The sequence below is a fragment of the Condylura cristata genome, unplaced genomic scaffold (genome assembly GCF_000260355.1).
Source record: "Condylura cristata isolate star-nosed mole 26May11 unplaced genomic scaffold, ConCri1.0 scaffold00019, whole genome shotgun sequence".
In the NCBI taxonomy this organism is placed as follows: domain Eukaryota; kingdom Metazoa; phylum Chordata; class Mammalia; order Eulipotyphla; family Talpidae; genus Condylura; species Condylura cristata.
In genome coordinates this window covers 5,738,088-5,759,075 of record NW_004567120.1, presented here as the reverse complement: position 1 = coordinate 5,759,075, position 20,988 = coordinate 5,738,088, and the positions used below count along the sequence as shown (strand labels likewise).

General features: G+C 35.7%; 1 protein-coding gene across 1 annotated transcript in view; it reads left to right on the top strand.

Annotated features, from left to right (window-relative positions):
* Positions 1-20,988, top strand: part of POF1B (premature ovarian failure, 1B) — a 68,222-nt gene that overhangs the window by 1,899 nt on the left and 45,335 nt on the right. Inside the window, exon 3 of the mRNA XM_004685625.2 lies at positions 17,286-17,360. Coding sequence (XP_004685682.1) covers positions 17,286-17,360 — 75 coding nt within the window. The remainder of the gene's footprint in view (positions 1-17,285; positions 17,361-20,988) is intronic.

Below are 20,988 nucleotides of genomic sequence, written 5' to 3'. Positions count from 1 at the left end.
TAGTAAAAGAAAGATAGATATAAATTCAAAAGCTGAAATTTGTCAAATTATAAATATTGACTAGGAAGCAATTTGTACAATCACACATTATTGTACGCTTCTTATATTCCCAGATTTAAGCTGGTCAAGCTATTCACAAGGCTTCCTGACAATTGCTAAACTGACCCTTGCAAGTCTATTTCCACCCTCAAATGTAATTCCCCAAAGAGGAATATATAAAGAATCTTAGGGACAGAATCATGTCCACAGAAATTGAGATAAGAGATTGAAACGGAGGATGTTGTGAAGCCTGGATTTTTTTTTTTTTAATAATTAAATAGAAAGGAGAAATGAGGGGCTGTAGAGATGAGAATGTGATTCTAGACATGTGGTAAAGGAAAAAAAAATAAGCTTCATTTCCTTAATATACCAAGAGGATATAGTTAAGATGTCTAAGGGCATTCACAAATTTACTATAAAGTAATTTGGCAAAGAATATGGCCAGGAAACTTCTTTTTTATTTCCCTTTCTCCCTGTTAACTGGCAGGTGACCTTATTCAAAGTAGGACCTAGACCTAGATTTGATCCAAAATTACCTCTATGCTAAAAAATAGGTGAGATGTGGCATAGCTTTATTATGTACCATGTCAAGTATAAGCGAGCAGTAAATAGTACTCGAAAAGTTTTCTTTGTTTTCATATTTAAATAATGTCTCTCCTTAATATATCATGCTTTGCAGTTGGTATTTAACAATTGTTCTGATTATAAAGTTTGTGATCATGGCAGCTAGCAAAATGGGTATTATAATCAACTGCTAGTCATCATGAAATCAATTAAACCTTTAATTGTTTCTAGAGTTGTGCTGTCTGGATGACATTCAGATAATTCATAAAATCTTTTAAAAATATGTTTCTGCCAGTTGTAATATATGTTCCCTTTGAGAAACCAAAATTGATGCTCTTCTTCTGCTTTGCTTCCTAAATCTTAACTTTATCTTATGTGGGAGGCATTTTAGATTTAACCAAATGCTTTTTGCAACAATTTAGTATTTTCTATTTTGGGCTTTTTAGTACATTTTTTTCCCTATGGCTTTTTTTGGGCACTGAAGTGGTGTTTATAGACCTAAATATATTTTAATTTTCTCTGTATATAGTGTTGTTTTGTTTCCTGTCTATAATATTTTATGATTCTCTTGGTTATTATTTTGCCTGATTGATAGTGTTTATCATAGAAAATTGAATATAGAAAACAGCTGCTGATGCATTTGTCTACATTGACGCTAAAATTATGATTACTGGATTTATCCATATGAACAAGCATAATCAAATAGAGGTGTCATTGAGGTAATAGATAGATTTTAAAATTCAACATAATTTTGTAAATAAGTGGAACTCAAGAAGCTACATAAAACAAAACAAAAAACTTACAGTTAGACCTTTCTAAAATCTTAAATATTAACCTACCATTGTTAGTTCATAAAGAAAAACTGCCTTCAGTGAATAGCATAAGTGTGAATTACTTATTGAGCATACATTATTCCCTTTCATTAACTTAACTTTTCATGAAGTTCAAGACATTTTCCACATATACAGAGGAGCTCAGCTATGTGAGAGTGTGAGAGCTCACAATAAAAAAACTTTATTACCACTCACTTATTGAGCTCATATTAATTAAATGTCTGTTATATAGGAAGTACCAGATAAATACTATTTGTCTATCCAGAGAGAGTTCACACTGAGGATAAATATGCAGTCTGTCTAGTCTGTAGATGTCCCATAGGTGTATGCTTAAATTTAAATATTGTTTTGTGTTTTGGCCATCAGTATTTTATGAAATAAAACAAGTTTTGGTGCAAGAGGTTGTTTAAAGGGAGGATGTGTATTTATGGACAGTCTGTGCCCTCAATGATTGCTCATTTTAGTTTATAAGATTTTTTTCCCTTATTCTTTAGATACAAAGATTGTGGGTGACTTCCCTAGTGCCATGAGTTCTAAGTACTATCAGAAAATTTTCCTGTTCTTGGGGAAGGGTGTGTGTTTGATAAATTGTCCTTCAAGGGCGTGGTCACTGAAGTGAATGATTGTTCAGGGAAGTAGGTTGCCTGAAAAAGGAATGAGGTCATAGGATAAAGAGGCCTACATTTGCAGTTTTGTGCTTACAATTAAATGAAGCCATACAAATTGCAAGGGCAACTCATTGCTGGTTGAAATACCCAGACCATTGTGTGTTCTTTAAGGGTGGGAAGGTTTGTAAACTTGCTCACCCAGTATTCAATCATTGGCTTATTAGGTGTCCTGGGGGGTGGGAGTTGTGAGGATTGGGGCTAAGGGAAGGAAGGTAAAATTGTCCTTATACCATTGTGATCCTAATTTCTTTTCTTGACAATGTTAAAACAAAAGGGAAGATTTGCTTCGGTTTGGTTTTGTCTTACCCTTGGTTTTGTTTCTCTTATTCCATGCAAGTGACACCATCCAATATTTCTCTTTCGCTGACTAGTTTATTTTGCTTACCATAATCCCTTCCAACCTGATTTAATAATACCAGAAAGGTTCGGGGAAGGTGTAGAGCAAAGGTGAGAAGGGGGTCCTTCAGATTATCATAGAGGACTATGAGTACATCTGAACATGTGTGAACTTCTATTTCTACATTATATACAGTTTTATCAACCAGTGTTACCTCAGTAAGTAATAATACACTTTTAAGAGAGCACACATTGGAAATACATTGTATATTTCATTTTCTCTCCATAGCCTTGTTTAGTTCAGGAAAGAAGAGAAAGAATCCAGGAGTAAGTCTTTTTACACTTTTACAGATGAGAAAGTTTTGGGTTAGATGGACTGGATGAGGAGAAAGGACCTCTCTTATTAGTGCATTTTATTGTGTTTCATACAGGAGAACAGAATCATATTGCTTCATAAACTAAGGATGTGTTTGTTTCATATAAAGAGAGATATTTTTTAATTTACATGTTATTGTTATACTAAGTTCAGAACATCACGATAATAACCTACGGGAAGTATATAGCCATGTTTCTTGCTTTGAAACGTACTAACAAAAGCATCTCCCATGCTCTTCAGGGAATTTATTCAAGTAGCAGCTTGCCTTGACAAATTCTGTCAACATAAACATCAGGTGCTTTTAAAGATGTTGAAACTGCTTGTCCTAGATTATTCTTAAGTCACTATTATCATTTTAGTGAGCTAACATTGGTTTATAACACTGTACATGATTTAGAGGTATAAGATCATACCCATCAGATATGTTACCATTATTAAATTCAGGGATTTTTCAGTCATTAAGTCCAAGAGGGGGAACATCTGCAGGGCTCACATGGTTTTTCTTCTTGAAATATTACACTGTAATTGCTCTTAGGACTTTGCTTTTTAACTTTTTTTCAGATTTTGTTGATGTTCCAATAATTAACACACATATAAAATTTGGGGCCTACAACTTAACACCTCCAGATATGCACATGGCTCACTCATCCTCACCAAAGCACTATGCCCATACTCTGTTATCACCTCCCTTCCTGTGTGCTGCCTCTCTCCCCCTCAATCTGTCTTCTAGCCAGTATATATTTCACAGACACTAAGAATTATTTGGGCTGTGTTTCACCAGTTTGGGTTTTTTTGTTGTTGTTATTTTTACTCCTCAATTAAGTGAATACAATATCTAGTAATTTTCCTTTACTTTCTGACTTATAGAACTCAACATAGTCACCTCAAGTTCCGTTCATTTTTTCCCCCCAAATGGCACCAGCTCATCTTTCTGAATAGCACAGTACTGTTTCATTGTGTATGTAGTCCACAAATTTTTTTAATCGAAGTAACATTGGATTACAACACTGTGTCATTCAAAGTCATAGGCAAAGGTTCGGCAGCTCTCCTGCCTTGTCATGACTATGCAGACATTTCTTTTCACAGAAATTTTCCCTTTGCAAAGCAGCAATGGTCACTCTCCTACTCATCTTTGTCTATGCAGATACTTCTCTTTTTCTTTCTCCTTTTCTTAATAAAACTCCTTTCAAATTATAAAAAAGGACAACAACAAACAAAAAGAAAACCACAACACCACCACTTGTTAGAGATGCTTACCTTTATTATACAATCTTGATTCCTTTGTGAAAGATTAACTTCACATGTTTGTTTAAATTTATCTCTGAGCTCTCAATTTAAGTGCTTTGGTCCGTGTTACAGTTCCTGTTTCAGTACTCTACTATTTTGACTATGTCTGTGTGCTGTACAGTTTGAATTCAGAAAAATGAAACTACCATTTTAATTCTTTTCTGTCAGGATTGCTTTGGCTATTAGAGGTCTGTTGTGGTTCCATACACATTTTAGAATAGTTTGTTCTATTTCCTTGAAAAATAGCATTGTAATTATGAAATATAAGCAATAATGGAATTGCCTTGAATGCAATTCCATGAAATTACCTTAGGTTAACAATGTTTATTCTTCCAATCCATGATTACAGGATATCTTTAAATTTCTGTCTAGCTTTTATTTCCTTTGACAGTGTCTTATAGTTTTTAGTGTTCAGGTTCTTAACCTTCTTTGTAAAATTTGCTCCAAGGTATTTTAACTTTTAAATGTGATTGCAAATGGTACTGTTTTCTTAATTTCACCTTCTTCTAAGTTACTGATTATATATAGAAATGCAAAATTTTGTGTTCATTTTTTTTCATTTAGTTTAAAATATTTTTCAGTAAAAAATGACATTGGTTTACAACACTATATATGATTCAGAAACATAGATCAGAAACATAGGGTCCCACCTCTTCAGATATGTGTTACCACCTCAAACCCAAAATCAAGGCAGTCATAGTCCTCTACCATAGTCCATTGTGACCCCACTCTTCTGCTCTCTACTACCCGGCCTCACATACTGAGTAATTTTTATAGTCAGATTTCTAGGGTCTGATTTTGCTTTGGCTATTCCTGACTGTTTGTTTCTCTATATCCCACATATGAGTAAAACTATTTGTTATTTTTGCCTTTCTCATCTGGCTTACTTTGCTTAGTGTAATCCCTCCTCCCAACCCTCCACCCCCTGCTTTGTTCCATTCATTCTGTCATAAAAGGCAAGAGCTCATCTATTTTTATAGCTGAGTAGCATTCCATTGTGTGTTTATACCACATTTTAACTCACACCTCTGCACATGGGCCTTTGGGTTGTTTTCATAACTTGGCAATTGTAAATAGCAGCTGCAATGAACATAGGGATGCATATACAACTGTAGATTAATGTTTTTGTATTCATTGGGTAATTATCTAGGAGTGGAAATGCTGAATCACATGGTACAAACATTTTTTAAGCATTTTGAGAAATCTCCATACAGTTTTCCATTAGGTGTGGAATACTATATATTCCCAACAGTGTAAGAAGCTTCCGTTTTCCTATATCATCACAAATACTTATTGTTTTGGGCCTTATTATAAGCCATTCTCACAAGTATGAGAGTCAATATCATTGTACTTTTGATTTGTATTTCCTTAATGATAAGTGATGATGAAGATTTTTTAATGAAACATTTAGCCATCTGTAGGTCTTCCTTGGGAGAAGTCACTATTTTTTATAGTTTTGTTTTAAAACTGGGCTAATTGTTTTGTTGCATTGTATTCTATGTAGATAGATTTTTTTTATACCAGTCTTTTGTAAGATGTACTACCATTCAATGGCGTGTCTAAACATTTTAATGAACTTTCTTTTGCTGGGCAGTTTAATGTAGTCCCATATGTTTGTTTTTCCTTTTGTTCTTGCCATCAATGTCAAATTTTCAAATACATCACTGAGGTTGATATCATAGAAAGTTTTACCTATGTTTTCTTCTATGTGTTTTACAGTTTCAGGTCTTACATCTAAGTCCTTACTCCACTAGAATTAATATTTTCATGTGCCCCTTGGCCATCTGTATGTCTCCTTTGGAGAAATGTCTATGTAAATTTTTCTGATGGGGCCTGAAACCAGGATGATGGCTACCTGGACACCCTTTCCATCTTGAAATTGCCACTGTAGCCTGTCAAGCGTACACCTCTCAAAGAACTCTAATTATTATTGAGAACAGTGAGACACATACCCATTCCAGAGAACGTTCCAGAGTGGCCAAAGTCCTCACAATCTCTCATGAGACCCTATCAGCACCTTCCTACAATGGCTAGAGATTTTGCAACCTTCCACAAGGCCTTACTTACCAGTGTTTATCCAAAATTGTGACCTGCAACAGGAAAGGTGCCAGAGTTTTCATAAGCTCTTGCAGGACCCCACTAGCACTCTATCAGAGTTGCAGAGGCCATGAGACCTCTCATAAGAGCAACCAACTGCTTGCTTAGATAGACGAATGAAACAAACATTTCAAATCAGTCCAGAAGATGAATGAAATAAAAAGCTGGTTCTTTGAAAATATAAACATAATATACAAATTTCTAAAAAGAATTTCCTCCAAAATTAAGGGACAAACTCCACTAAATAGGATCAAGAATGAAAGAGGAGAAATAACAACAGGTACTGCAGAAATTCAGAGGACAATTAAAAACTGTTGTGGACATCTTCATGCAAATAAGTTTAATAAACTAGAAGAAATAGACAAGGTCATATAATCATCTGAGTCCAAATAGGGAAGAAGTATAAATCATGAGCAAACCAATTACAAGCAAGGAAATTGAATGAGTAATCAAAACTCTCCCATAAAACAAGAATCCAAAACAAGATAACTTCACATGTGAAGGACCCTTGCTAGTGGGGTCCTGCAAGAGCTTATGAAAACTATGGCCGCTTCGGCACCTTTCCTGTTGCAGGTCACAATTTTGGATAAACACTGGTAAGTAAGGCCTTGTGGAAGGTAGCAAAATCTCATTAGTTCAGCTGCAAAGATGAACTAATGCTTATCTTACTCAAACTCTCCCAAAATATTGAAAAAGAAGGACATTTCAAACACTGCTTATGAGACCAACATTACTTTAATACCAACCAAGACAACACACAAATTACACTTATAGACGAATCTCCCTAATGAACACAGAATATCCTTAATAAAATCCTAGTGAACAGAATCTCACATTGCATTAAAAGTATCATAAATAATGAACAAGTGAGATCCATATCAGGGTGCAAGGATGGTTAAGTATCCAAAAATCAATCAATGGAATTCACCAGATTAGCAAACAGAAAGATAAAAACTATATGGTCATATAAATAGATGCCAAGAAAGTATTTGATAAGATCCGGCATCTACTTACATGAAATCCCTCAAAAAACTGGGAATAAACTCGACATACCTTAACATAAAAAACCTATTTATAACAAACAGCTAATATTCTCAACAGTGTAAAACCATAAGCTTTTCCCTAAGCTATGGTATAAGACAAGGATGTCCACTCATACCATTGCTATTAAAAATTGAATTGGGGTCCTCCCTGGTGGCGCAGCGGGTTAAAGCACAGCACTGAGAAGCTAAAGCCACTTCAGCATGAGTTCGATTCCCCCCTGCCCCGGAGGTGACCACATGGCATGGCAGACCTCTCCTGACCCGCCCACTGCTCCCCTCAGCTCCCCTCAGCAGTGTACTTCGTCGATCCGCCTATTCTGCTCCCCACTCTGTCTCTGGTGAAGCCTCTCACCATCCCTGAGCCTCTGGCCTGTACCCCAGTTCTGTATGAACAAATAAATAAATCTTTAAAAAAAATTGAATTGGAAGCTCTAGGTAGGTCAATTACAAAAGAAAAGATATATTTTTTTAAAGATTTATTTATTTTTGCATACAGAACTGGGGTACAGGCCAGAGGCTCAGGGGTGGCGAGAGGCTTCACCAGAGACAGAGTGGGGAGCAGAACAGGCAGATCGACGAAGTACACTATTGAGGGGAGCAGCAGGCGGGTCAGGAGAGGTCTGCCACGCCATGTGGTCACCTCCGGGGCAGGCGGGAATCGAACTCATGCAGAAGCGGCTTTAGATTCTCAGTGCTGCTTTAACCCGCTGCGCCACCAGGGAGGGCCAGAAAAAGATATTTTAAAAATCCAAATTGGGAAAGAGTAAAGCTAGAATTATTTGGAGATGCTGTGATAATACACATAGAGAAACCTCAAGATTCCATGAAAAAAACTAATTGAAGCAGTTTAGCAAAGTATAAAATCAACACAAAAATCAATTGTTTTCATTCATACAAACAATGAGACAGAAGAGGAAGAAACTAGGAAAGTGGTTCCATTTATAATTATATGAAAAGAAAATACCTGGGAGTAAACTTAACACAGGAGGTTAAAGATTACAGAGAAAGCTATAAGGCATTGTTAAAAAGAAATAGAAAAATTCAGCCCTCCCTGGTGGTGCAGCAGGTTAAAGCACAGCACAAAGAAGCTTTAGCCACTTCCACATGAGTTCATCCTGCCTGCCCCGGAGGTGACACATGGCGTGGCAGACCTCTCTTGACCCGCCCGCTGCTCCCCTCAACAGTGTACTTGGTTGATCTGCCTGTTCTGTACCCGACTGTGTCTCTGGTGAAGCCTCTCACCCTCCGCATCTCTGGCCTGTACCCCAGTTCTGTACGAATAAATAAATCTTAAAAAAAGAAATAGAAAATGCAAAGAAATGGAAAAATATTGTTTATGGACTAGAAGAATTAAGAGTGTCAAGATAGGTATCCTATCTAAAGCAAAACAGATGGAATGCAATCCCAATAAAAATATCAATAACATTTTCAGAGATCTATACCCAAAACTACTGAAAATTACATGCAATCACAAAAGACCTAAAATAGCAAAATCAATACTAATAAAAAAAGAAAGAGAATGAAAGTACCACATTTTTAGATCTTAAGTTATAAAGCCATAATAATTAGACCAGTCTAATACTGGAACAAAAAGACACACAGATCAATGGAATATAATTGAGAACCCCAAAATAAAGCCACACCCACACCTATATGGACAGTCTGACAAAGAATCCATGAACATAAAATGGAAGAAGGGTAGTCTCTTCAATAAAATGTTGGGAAAATTGAACAGACACATACAAAAGAATGAAACTAGACAACCATCTCACACCGTACACAAAAAGAAATTCAAAATGGATCAAAAACATGTATATAAACCCAAATCCATAAAATACATAGAGCAAAACATAAGAAATGCTTTTTATGAGATAAGCTTTAGTGATGCCTTTAGGGATTCATTCCCAATAGCAAGGAAAATAAAAGAGAATAGAGACAACTAGAACTACAAACTAAAAGTTTTTGCATAGTGAAAGAAACCATAACCAAAATGAAAAGACACCTTTTGAATGGGAGAAAATATATGCACACCATACATCTGAAAAAGGATTGATATGAAGGATATACAAAGAACTCATACAAGTGCACAAAAATAAAATTGAAATATGAGCAGAAGAACTAAACAGACACTTCTCTGAAAAAGACATTCAGACTGTAAACAGACACATGAAAACTTGTGCACAGTTACTTATTTTTAGAAAAATGAAAATAAAATTCCCAGTGAGATTCCGCCTCACTCTGGCAAGAGTGGTCCATGTGGAAAAGACCAGTAACATGTGCTGGTGAGTCTGTGGAGAAAAGTGAACCTTCTTAAACTGCAGGTGGGAAAGCAAATGGGTCCAGCCCTTATGGAAAGCAGTATGAAAATGTCACAAAACACTCCAAATTTATCTACATTTCACTCCATTAATTCCACTGTAAGGTATCTACCCCCAAAGTACAAAAACTTACACTTCCATGTTAATCGCAGCACTGTTTATAATGGTCAAATTATGGAAACAACGTAAGTGCACCAGACTTTAACCCCTAAATCACCAGGGAGGTCCCCTGGTGCACTTACATTGTTTATGTAATGGTCTCCACTCTGTCTCTGGTGAATCCTCTCACCTCCTGCACCTCTGGCCTACACCACAGTTCCTGTATGTGTAAGTAAATAAAAATAAATCTTAAAAAAAAAACAATGTTAAGTGCCCCAGGACAGATGTGTGAATCGAGAAGATGTGGTATATATATATACAATGGAATATTACCCAGTGATTAAAAAACTTGAACAAATGCCATTTGTGGCAACATGGATAGAAATGGCAGGAATAATACTAAGTGAAATAGGTCAGAAGGCAAAAGATAAATACCACACTGTGTCACTAATATGTGAAATAAAAAATAACTAAACTAAGAGATAAAGGCAATCTTTAAAAGTTAGCCTTGATAGATGGCTACAGAACAGAAGCACCATGGAAGAAGTAGGCAGAAAAGGGTAAGAATAAAGAGGGAAGGAAGCACAATGGACCATGGTGGTGGACTGTGGATGAGTTGGTGGTGGGTGCAATATTTTGTTACTGTTCGATGGGGGTATCCATTTGAAAATTAATTAATTAATCAACAAAACAAAGCATTTCTACCTTTAAGTGGTTTTCTTTTTGTTTAATTCAATTAGTTCTTTGTAGATCTTAGATATCAGTCCCTCATCAGATCTATGATAAACAATAGTTTCTTCCTTCAGTGGGATGTCTTTTCATTTCAATGATAATTTTATTCACTGTACTGCAGCTTTTTCTTCTGTTCTCTTCCCATTTGTTTATTTTTGTTTTTCTTGTCCTAGTCATTTGAGACAAGTCCCATAGACATAATTAAAGCCAATGTTGTAGATTGTTTTGCCCATTTTTTTCCTATGTATTGTATGGTCTTGTCTTACATGGGTGTCTTTAATACACTGTGAGATAAGTTTTTGTGTATGGTGTGAGAAAGTGACCCATTTACATTTCATACATAAGGCTGTTCAATATTCCCAGTATAATTTGTTAAAGAAGTTTTTTTCTCCACGGTATATCCTTGTTTCCTCTGTTGCAAATTAACTGTCCATATATGTGTAGGTTTATTTTGGGGCCTTCAATAAATAGATATATTGACCTATATATCTATTTTTATTCCAATACCATATATATATATATTTTATTACTATAGACTGGTAGTATAGTTTGAAGTCTGGGAATTGACACATCCTTTCCTCTTGTCTTTTATCTAACCCTCCGTGTTTATTCCCAGTCTTTTGTGGTTCCATATTACTGTCAATAGTGTTTACTTGATTTCCTTAATTAATTTCATAAGAATTCAATAGGTTCAATTTCCTTGAACCTATACCTTGAATCTGTATATTGCCTTGGGTAACATTATATCTATTAATTTTTCAAACCATGAGCATGGAATATCTTTCAATTTCTTTGTGTTCTCTTGTATTTCTGTTAGGAATGTTTTGAAGCTTTCATTTAATAGGTCTTTTACTTCCTTTATTAACCTTTTTCTTAGATATGCAATACTACTGTAAAGGTTTTATTTCTTTCTCTCCTAGACCATTATTTGTATATAAGAATTCAACAGACTTTTGTATGTTGATTTTGTTACCTGCCACTTTGCTGTATTGATTTGCTGTATTGTACTGTTTATAAGTTGTTAGTAGTGTTATAATGGATATGTTATATATATATAATTGTGCAAAATGCACATGGTGATAGATTTACTTCTTTTCCAACTTGGATTCCTTTTATTACTTTCTCTTCTCTAATTATTGTAGTTAAGACTTCCACTACTATGTTTAATAGTAGTATTAGGAGTGGACATCTTTCTTATATACCTGATTTTAGAGAAAAACCTCACATGTCTTATTGAGTAGATGCTGGCAGTGAGTTTATCATATATGGTCTTCATTATATTGGACCATATATGATAAACTCACCCCATTTTGCTAAGACTGTTAAAAATTGATGATGAATCTTGTCAGATGTCTTCTTTACATCTATTTATATCATATGGTTTATTCCCTTCCTTGTGATAATATGATATATAGATTTATTGATTTTGTATATATAAAGTAATCCTTGTATCCTAGGAGTAAATTTTCAAATGGTTATGATGTATGATCCTTTTTAAATATTTCTTTTTTTTTTAACTTATTTATTTGTGCATACAGAACTGGGGTACAGGCCAGAGGCTCAGGGGCGGTGAGAGGCTTCACCAGAGACAGTGGGGAGCAGAACAGGCAGATTGACAAAGTACACTGCTGAGGGGAGCTGAGGGGAGCAGTGGGCGGGTCAGGAGCGGTCTGCCACGCCATGTGGTCACCTCCGGGGCAGGCGGGGATCGAACTCATGTGGAAGTGGCTTTAGCTTCTTAGTGCAGTGCTTTAACCCGCTGCGCCACCAGGGAGGGCCAATATGATCCTTTTAATGTATTGCTGAATTCAGTTGCTAAGATTTTTGTTGAGAATTTGTACATCTGTATTCATCAGAAATATTGTTCTATAGTTTTTAGTGAGAGAATAATGACTCTTCTGCTTCTGCTTTGTCTTCTTTATTCACTGTACTTCTCAAAAACTCTCACTGAAGTGACTAAGAAATTGTGGCCTTTTGTATTTTACATGATTTGTTAATTCAGGAAAACATAGTTATTTTAACAAACAGAAATAAGACACAGTTTTGTGAATAGTGAGTTCTCCTTAGGGGAACTAGAGTTTCCCAGCTCTCATTTACAATATACTAAGGTGTGGGCAATTATCTTAAGTGATGTATTTAAATTATCCCCAAAAGCAGACTGATCTTAATCTCCTCTGATCTTAAAATTGGTAATGTCAAAAGCACTTTGTAAAAGAAGGTGGAGGAGGGTGGCAGCTCAGGAGAAGAGTTGCTACAACGTTCCCAAAGTTGAAAATCATTACTTAAGGCAGTGTGGGAAAGACAGGCCTTGATTTCATACTAAGGCATAGTCCTAATTATAAACAAAATTACTTTTCACCAGAAATGTACCTAACAAAATTTGACTATGCAGTAATATTTATATATGTAGTAAATCTGAATCATGGGAAAAAAAGAACTCAATATTATAATGATTATTTGATCAAGAAAAGCAGTCTTCCTGCAAAACTGAAGGCCTTAGATGATGAGTATTATATAAAAATGCAATGTCTTTGTTGATTTTAGAGACCAATGAATATATTATATCATATAGTCTACAATTAACCTCCTATTGAATCTGTAGATATTTAGGCAATGTTCTCACAGTCACTTTTTGATGTGTCTTTTGTTTTCAGGCACCCAAATGTTGCCTTTGACAGTAAGTAAAAAGCCAAAAATATAGCTTCTGCTAAAGAAGTAAAATCTACCAGTGGAATTATGTTCCTCTATTTGAACAACAGTAAATATAATGAGATGTTATAGATGCTCTAATATAGTGAAGTATAGTGAGTACCCTTCGCATGGGGTTGTTTTGACTCTTAGATAACCCTGGTAACATATTTGACATAGAAAGCTCTTAGTAGCATGGGTCTGGTAATTATTCCTCAGTCGCTGAAACACAAAAACCCACTATGTCGACAACAGTCGTGTTAGTTGTTGTCATCACCATCAAAAGAAAAATAATTATTTTAAAGGATTTGAAAATGGTCTATGTGGGAAAATAAGGTGAAAATGATTCCATATAGTCCCAGAAATGTGGAAAGAACTTAAGGTCTTCTAATCCACACTCATCCACACCCACATTCCATTTCTCACATAAAGAAACTGGAGTACAGGGAGGTGACATGAGTCGTTTGATATAATGGAGGGTTGTATAGTTGGAAGCAGAACCCAAGTCTTAAGGTTCCAAATCCAGAACTCTTGTCATATATGAGAGTCATCACCATCCATCCCCCAGCCTCTAGGAAAGTGTAGCTAAGGCACATAAACACAAAATATGGTAACTATTCTTTGAATTTAATAATTTTACTATGAATGGTTTAAGTAAGCTATATACATTTAGGGAAATCAAGATGGGCGTTAGGGTATCTATTCCTGGTATATCTTTAAACTAAGACATCCTTTCCATTCATTCATCATAAATATTTTTATCTCTTTGAAATATGCAATGGCAATTTGGGAAAACTTGCTCCAATCATGCCTAGAGCTAGATGACACTATATATATATATTTTTTTTTTCCTAAGATTTATTTATTTGTGCATACAGAACTGGGGTACAGGCCAGAGGCTCAGGGGCGGCGAGAGGCTTCACCAGAGACAGAGTGGGGAGCAGAAACAGGCAGATCAACGAAGTACACTGCTGAGGGGAGCAGCAGGCAGGTCAGGAGAGGTCAGCTGCACCATGTGGGTCACCTCCGGAGCTGGGGATTGAGCTCTCACTGAAGCGACTGTGGCTAGCTTGCAGTGCTGTGTCCTTACCCATTGTGTTACAGGACACCCTCCTTCACTTCTCTCCTTTTTCTCTGCTCAGCTCCACCCTTCTTCTGGGTGAGGCTGGGAACCTGGAACTTCCCCTTTTCCTAGGGACCACCCTGTTACAATTGCACCATCAAGGTGGGCTGACACTATGTTTATTTTGTATATTTATCTCACCTAATTCTGAGGACTATCAGGGAGGATTTTTTGTTGTTGTTCTTTTGTTTAGCAAGGATTTCTAGAATTAATAAATCTTATATTCAGAAAGACATTTTCTTTTACCTTATGATCAATCTAAATCCATACTGCCACCGTTTGAATACATGCTGGTCAAATCTCTGATCCACTCTAAGCCACTATCTTAATGCCCAGACCTATCCATTTGTCCTCTATGTCCATGAGGATTGTATAGGAAAAACCACATTTGCCTCTATCCATTCTAATAATGAAGGCTCAAGTGGAGCTTAAAACATTATATGTTATAGAATAAGTGTATCAGTTTAAAAAAATATAAGTAGATAGCAGAATTTCTTCACTTTCGGGCCAGGATAGTCTTTGTACAAATACAGTAATTTTCCATTTGAACATCTAACTACCTTGACATTTAAGCAAAGTAACCCTACCTGTACTACTAGTGAAAGTCTCCTAAATTTGGTTGTGTGTGTGTCTCTAAGTATTCTTAATTGTGTTAATTGCTACAAGTTTATAAAACCTCTCAGTACACTCTTTTATTACCTTAAAAGGTAGTTCACTTGGTTAATAAGCTTAATTCTGCTTAATTTACTGAGGCCGTTAGAATTAAATTGCTTGAGCTGAGAAGAGGATTACCATTTCTAGAATGGCGTTTGGCTTTGCTATAACCCCACAGCAGCACCCACAATATGTACTCAGAGTGGCCCTCCCTGGTGGCGCAGCGGGTTAAAGCACAGCACTGACAAGCTGAAGCCACTTCCGCATGAGTTCGATCCCCTCCTGCCCCGGAGGTGACCACATGGCGTGGCAGACCTCTCCTGACCCGCCCGCTGCTCCCCTCAGCAGTGTACTTCGTAGATCTGCCTGTTCTGCTCCCCACTCTGTCTCTGGTGAAGCCTCTCGCCGCCCCTGAGCCTCTGGCCTGCACCCCAGTTCTATACGGGTAAATAACTAAATCTTTAAAAAAAAATATATGTACTCAGAGTGACGTACCTTAATTACAGAGATATGGGTGCCCGGGCCCACTCCGTCCAGCTTGAAGATAGAGAGATAGTTTCAAGCAAATGACACTGGCCAGCAGTCAAGCAGTCCACTACTTGAAGATCAAGTTCCCATTGCCCCGCAGCAGGTCCTGGGTCGCCAGCACAAGCCACGCCTCACCCCCAAGAGGTCCAACACCTTTTAGATGCATGGCCCTTTCCATCTTCGCCCTGCACAAATAAAGTCCTGGGCAACCTGGGAGAAAAAAAGCCAAAACATTGTCCAGACATAAGTACTTTAATACACCACTAGTGGCTATATAATTGCCATAGCCATTTGAAAAATCAATTTGGCAGTATCTATTACAATGAATAATATACTCTGTACCCCAACAATCTTACTTCTTTAGAATACTATAGAATACCCATATTAAACAAGGATGTTCATTGCAGCATAGTGAAAAACCTGGTAAAACAACTAAATGTCAATAAGGAAACAGATAAACAAGCTATCAAACAATCATTACAGATTGCAATCATTAAATTTAAAGTAATGAATTAAGACATATCTAATCTGTAATACAAGAGAGATTGTTAGGTTTATTTTGTAGAATAAAAATAGCAAGTATTATTATTTATATGTTGTATATTTGTGTAAAGATATACCTGCACATTGTTTACCTCCGGATAAGGTAGTTAGATGGAGGGAGAATGGTTAAGGGAAAATCTTTACTTACTTCTTTAAATTGTTATGCTACAATGCATTCTGTATTACTGCATATCTACAAAGCCCCTTGTCTTTGTGTTGTGTCTCTGAATCCTCTTCTTTTAGCTGTGTGGGCCAAACACACCTGCACTTTGTTATATTTGTAACCATTTTTCTAAACTGAAGAACCTGTACCTGTTTGCTTTGCACTTTAATTATCTGCATTTGAGCAATTCTCCTCAGCTGCCAGCAGGAAATCTGGGAACATATTCAAAGGTTGCCTTGAAACATAAAACCTGCAGTATTGCAATTGACGTAACAAGAGGTGGAGGCTGAAAATATTACCAGTTGAAACAAAATATAAAACAAAAGAAAAACCTCAGCATACAGAACTTTTGGCCCTTTGAATATACACATAGTCCTGCTTTAAGTCTAGCACATAGAAGTTACACTTATTTTATAACTATTCTTCCCTGTGAGTCAGTCACTGTTTTCCTTGTAAATTCATGATTCTTATTTGTAATATTGTCTTTATTCTAGGGAAAAATGTTTTTATTATTGTGGAAATATATCCTCTAGTTTTGTCAGCTGGTTATAAATTGTATTAATATGTGAAGAGATTATTAACTCTTTGCATACTAATGTATCTTCAGTTTGCTGATTTGCAGGAAACAAAAGCAAGGAATCCCTCCATAATAGTTAACATTTATTTACTGATTGCTAAAAGTCATACTCACTTTTATGTATCATTTTTAAACAATAGACTTACTCATTAAAATTAATACAGACATAGACCAGACAAGGCATAACTGAGTTACTGTGAAGTAACCTAGAAGTAGTACTTTTACTTGTGTTTTCAAAGATTATTTATTGGTTTGAGAAATTTTATATTTAATGGCCTTGATAATTGTATTAATTACAGACATTATAACAATATCAGGTTGTCTCTTAGCAGAATGCTCAAATATGAAAGAAACTGCTCTCTAAATTTTGTACCTGAGGAATATATTTTTATGAAATCATACTAGAAATTATTGAACATTAGGTCTGCTTGCATAGCAGACAAAAGAATTCAACAATGTGTTCTTTGGAAAGACGGATGTCTTCTAAAAATGCACTAGGTGTTCTTATTTTTGACATTTGGGTTATTATAAAAATAAAGGAAATAGTGCCTCAAGAACTTGAGGTTTAAATGACACTGCTTAATAACAATTTCTGAACTCTCTTTTTTTTTCAACAGGAACTCCATTCTCCAACTCTGAAAATATCCACTTGTGCACCAAACACTCTACATGTAACCCAGAACACTGAACAGGTGAAAGAAGTTTTGTATTAAATTAGATTTTTTCTTTTTTAAATAAAATTGTGTTGATTTGTTATTGGTTAACAATACTGCATAGATTTGGGGAGTCCTCAATATGTGTGTATAGTTCACAAATCTACCACTAAAGTTTCAGTGTTCTTCACACTATCAAACTGAGTATTTTTCTTGATTCTTCTCATCTCTTTCCCTTCCCCTTTGGTAACTACGATATATATATATTTTTTATAGTCTAAGAGCTATTTCTATCCTGTTTTGTTTGTTTTGTTTTGTTTATTTTATTGATAATATACATATGAGTTAAATTATCCAGCAATTTTTTCATTTTCTCACTTACTTCACTGGGCATAATTTAACTTCAAGTCCCATCGATATTGTCACACAAGGCAAAATTTCATCTTTTGAAATAGCTGAGCAGTATTTTATTTTATATATACATATATATTCATATACGTATGTGTGTGTCATATCCAGTTGATGGGCATTTAGAGTGCTCCCATGTCTTGGCTATCATGAATAATGCTACTGTAAACAAAAGGGTACAAATATCTTTTCACATTATTTCAATATACTCCAAATAAATGCCTGTTTTGTTTTGCTGTATTATATAGTAGATCTACTTTTAAAATTTTGAGAAACCTCAATACTCTTCCATAGGGAATGGACCAGACTACATATCCACCAACAGTGTATAAGAATTCATATTTCTCTACACCCTCTGCAACATTTATTTCCAGTCTTTTTGATAAGGGTCATTCTTTCTGCTGTGAGGTGATATCTCATGTGGGTTTGATTTATATTTCCCTAGCAATACTGAGGTTTAACACTTTTGTATGCTTAATGGTATCTGTATGTCTCTTTATAGGTAAGCCTTGCTCATATGTTTAAGCAATCTTTAGGCCTCCATAAGGTTTTACACATTCAAAATAGTGAGGAATATAAAACTAGAAAGGGGAATCTCAGAAATGAGAATCAGCTCAGTCAATTAAAGGAGTGTGACGGAAGTTCTGACACAAATGTGAACTGAAAATTTTCAGTTTGTCTGTTCAATCTGATTCCTTTTTTAAAAAGTACACTTTATTTATTTTTATTTTTTAATCATCCTGGCTTATTTTTTCACAGATGGGATATCTGCCCTCAGGTCCTGACACCATAGTTTTCCCACTACCAAAGTACCACAGTCTTCCACTGTGCTCTTTCCTCCTCTACTCTTCCCACACACCCACCTCTTCCTGGATGTCTCAGATCTAAAAGTTGCTTTCAAGTGTTTGTCTCACAGTTTGTTTTTGTCTGATTCTTTATTTGGTTTCTTTAGTTTCCACATACAAGTGAAACCATCCAATATTTGTCTGTCTCCTTCTGGCTCACTTTGCTTAGAATAATCCTTTCCAGTTCCACCCTTGTTTGCCACAAATGGCATGAATTTATCTTATTTTGATCACTGAGCAGTGTTTCATTGTGGATATATACCACATCTTCTGGGTCTGCTCATGTGGCGTTGAGTTTGGTTCTTTACTATTGTAAACAGTGCTGCTATACATAGGAATTCAGGTATCCTTTCGAATTAGAATTTCAACTATTAATTTGGTTATTTACTATTCTGCATATTAGTGGCACCAAATGTTATTCATCTTTCTCATTCTGAGTTATTTCACTTAGCATTATCCTTTTAAGTTCCATCCATGTTGACATAAATGAGTTTATCTTAGCATTGTCTTTTTAAGTTCAATCCATGTTGACACAAATAAGTGAGTTTATCTTTTTTGATTGCTGAGTGCTATTTTATATGTGACAAAAGCTAGTCTATAGTGGCACTATTTCAGTAGCTAAGAAGTGGAGGCCATCAAAATGTCCCAGCAATCACAAAAATAAACTCGTTCCATTTGTGTCAACATGGATGAAATTTGAAATGATATTGCTAAGTGAAATAAGATCTTAAGTTGATTGAGAATCTGATATTGTGAGTGATTGTACTGTAAGTTTACATTTGCAGAGTAAAACTAACAAGGTGATGGCTAGTCCTTCTCATAGATGCATGATTTAAAAGACACACCTACATCTAGTTCTTTTAGCCTTGACAACCTAATAATCCTATCTTTAGTATTCTTGAACATAGGCAGTATATCGCCTAAAGATACTTATGATGATAATTCCGTAATAACAAATATGTAAAATTAGCTAATTGCTATATATTAAAAAGTAAGGTCAGAAAATAAAACATGAAACATCCTAAGTTTGTAACCACACAGGGAATATAGAAGGTATGGAGTTTGGAGACTTAGAAGGGAGAAAGATGTAGTTCTAAGAAAACAGGACTTTTCATATAAAACACTGGGTTGTGAACTTGGACAATAATGTGTCAAATGGAAAAAACTGGTGTTTAGACCGTAAGTATAATAAAAGGGTGATATATTGAACAAATAAGTTTATCACAGAAAATTTTGGCAAATTTGGCAAAGCTTAGAGGTAAACAGAGTCATCTATTTATTTAGCAAACATTTGCTGAGTGCCAACTATATACCAAATAGCACTCAAACATGAATTAAGAACAATCACTATTTTCCAAGGACTCATAGACTAGCATATGTCCCATATAAAAATAATACCACTCAGTAATCAAAAAAGATAAACTCACGCCTTTTGGTCAACATGGATGGAACTTGAAAGGATAATGCTAAGTGAAATAACTCAGAATGAGAAAGATAAATACTGATGGTATCACTAATGTGTAGAATATTAAGTGACTTAATAGTTGAATAAAGACAAGCTGAAAAACTAACCCTTGATCAAGCTGTCTATAGAACTGAAGCACGAAGGTGGAGAAGGGTGTGGGGGAGGAGTAAGAACAAAGAGGGAAGGAGCCGAACTAGTCTATGGTGGTGGAATATGGTTGACATGATGGTAGAATATGGGTGAGTTGTTGGTGGATGAAATATGGCAGTAATACCTGATGAGGGTACCCCAGTGCCTCAGTTAACAATAATTAAATATGGAAAAATATAAGAGAGTGCAATAAAGGTGATAACTGAGTTGAATGGAACCTTACGGGACTGTCAATGTTCGGGTTACCAGAGAAAAATAATTCCACTTAAATCAAAGCTATTCACAATATTTAAATCCTGTTGAGGATATATTAACAATTTTACATAATGAAAGGGTTGAAAATTGGATTTACAATTGGTTTATTTCTTATAGTAAACTTTTTGCAATTAAAAAAGAATATAATGAAGAGAAAGCAACAGTCACGCTTATTCTCTCCTCCACCCAGAGATAGTAGAGTATTTTACTTTTCCATTTTAATAAAAATTGATCATATGCAGGGATATCTTCATTTCTCACTTAATACTATGGAATATCAGCAGCTTTTTTTTTTTAAAAAAAGATTTATTTATTTATGCATACAGATTGGGGTACAGGCCAGAGGGGCAGGGGCAGTGAGATGCTTCACCAGAGACAGAGTGTTGAGCAGAACAGGCAGATCCACGAAGTACACTGCATAAGGAAGCAATGGGCGAGACAGGAGAGGTCTGCCACGCCATGTGGTTCAGCTCCGGGGCTGGGCATCGAACTCGCACTGAAGCGGCTGCTGCTAGCTTGCAGTGCTGCGTCCTAACCAGTTGTG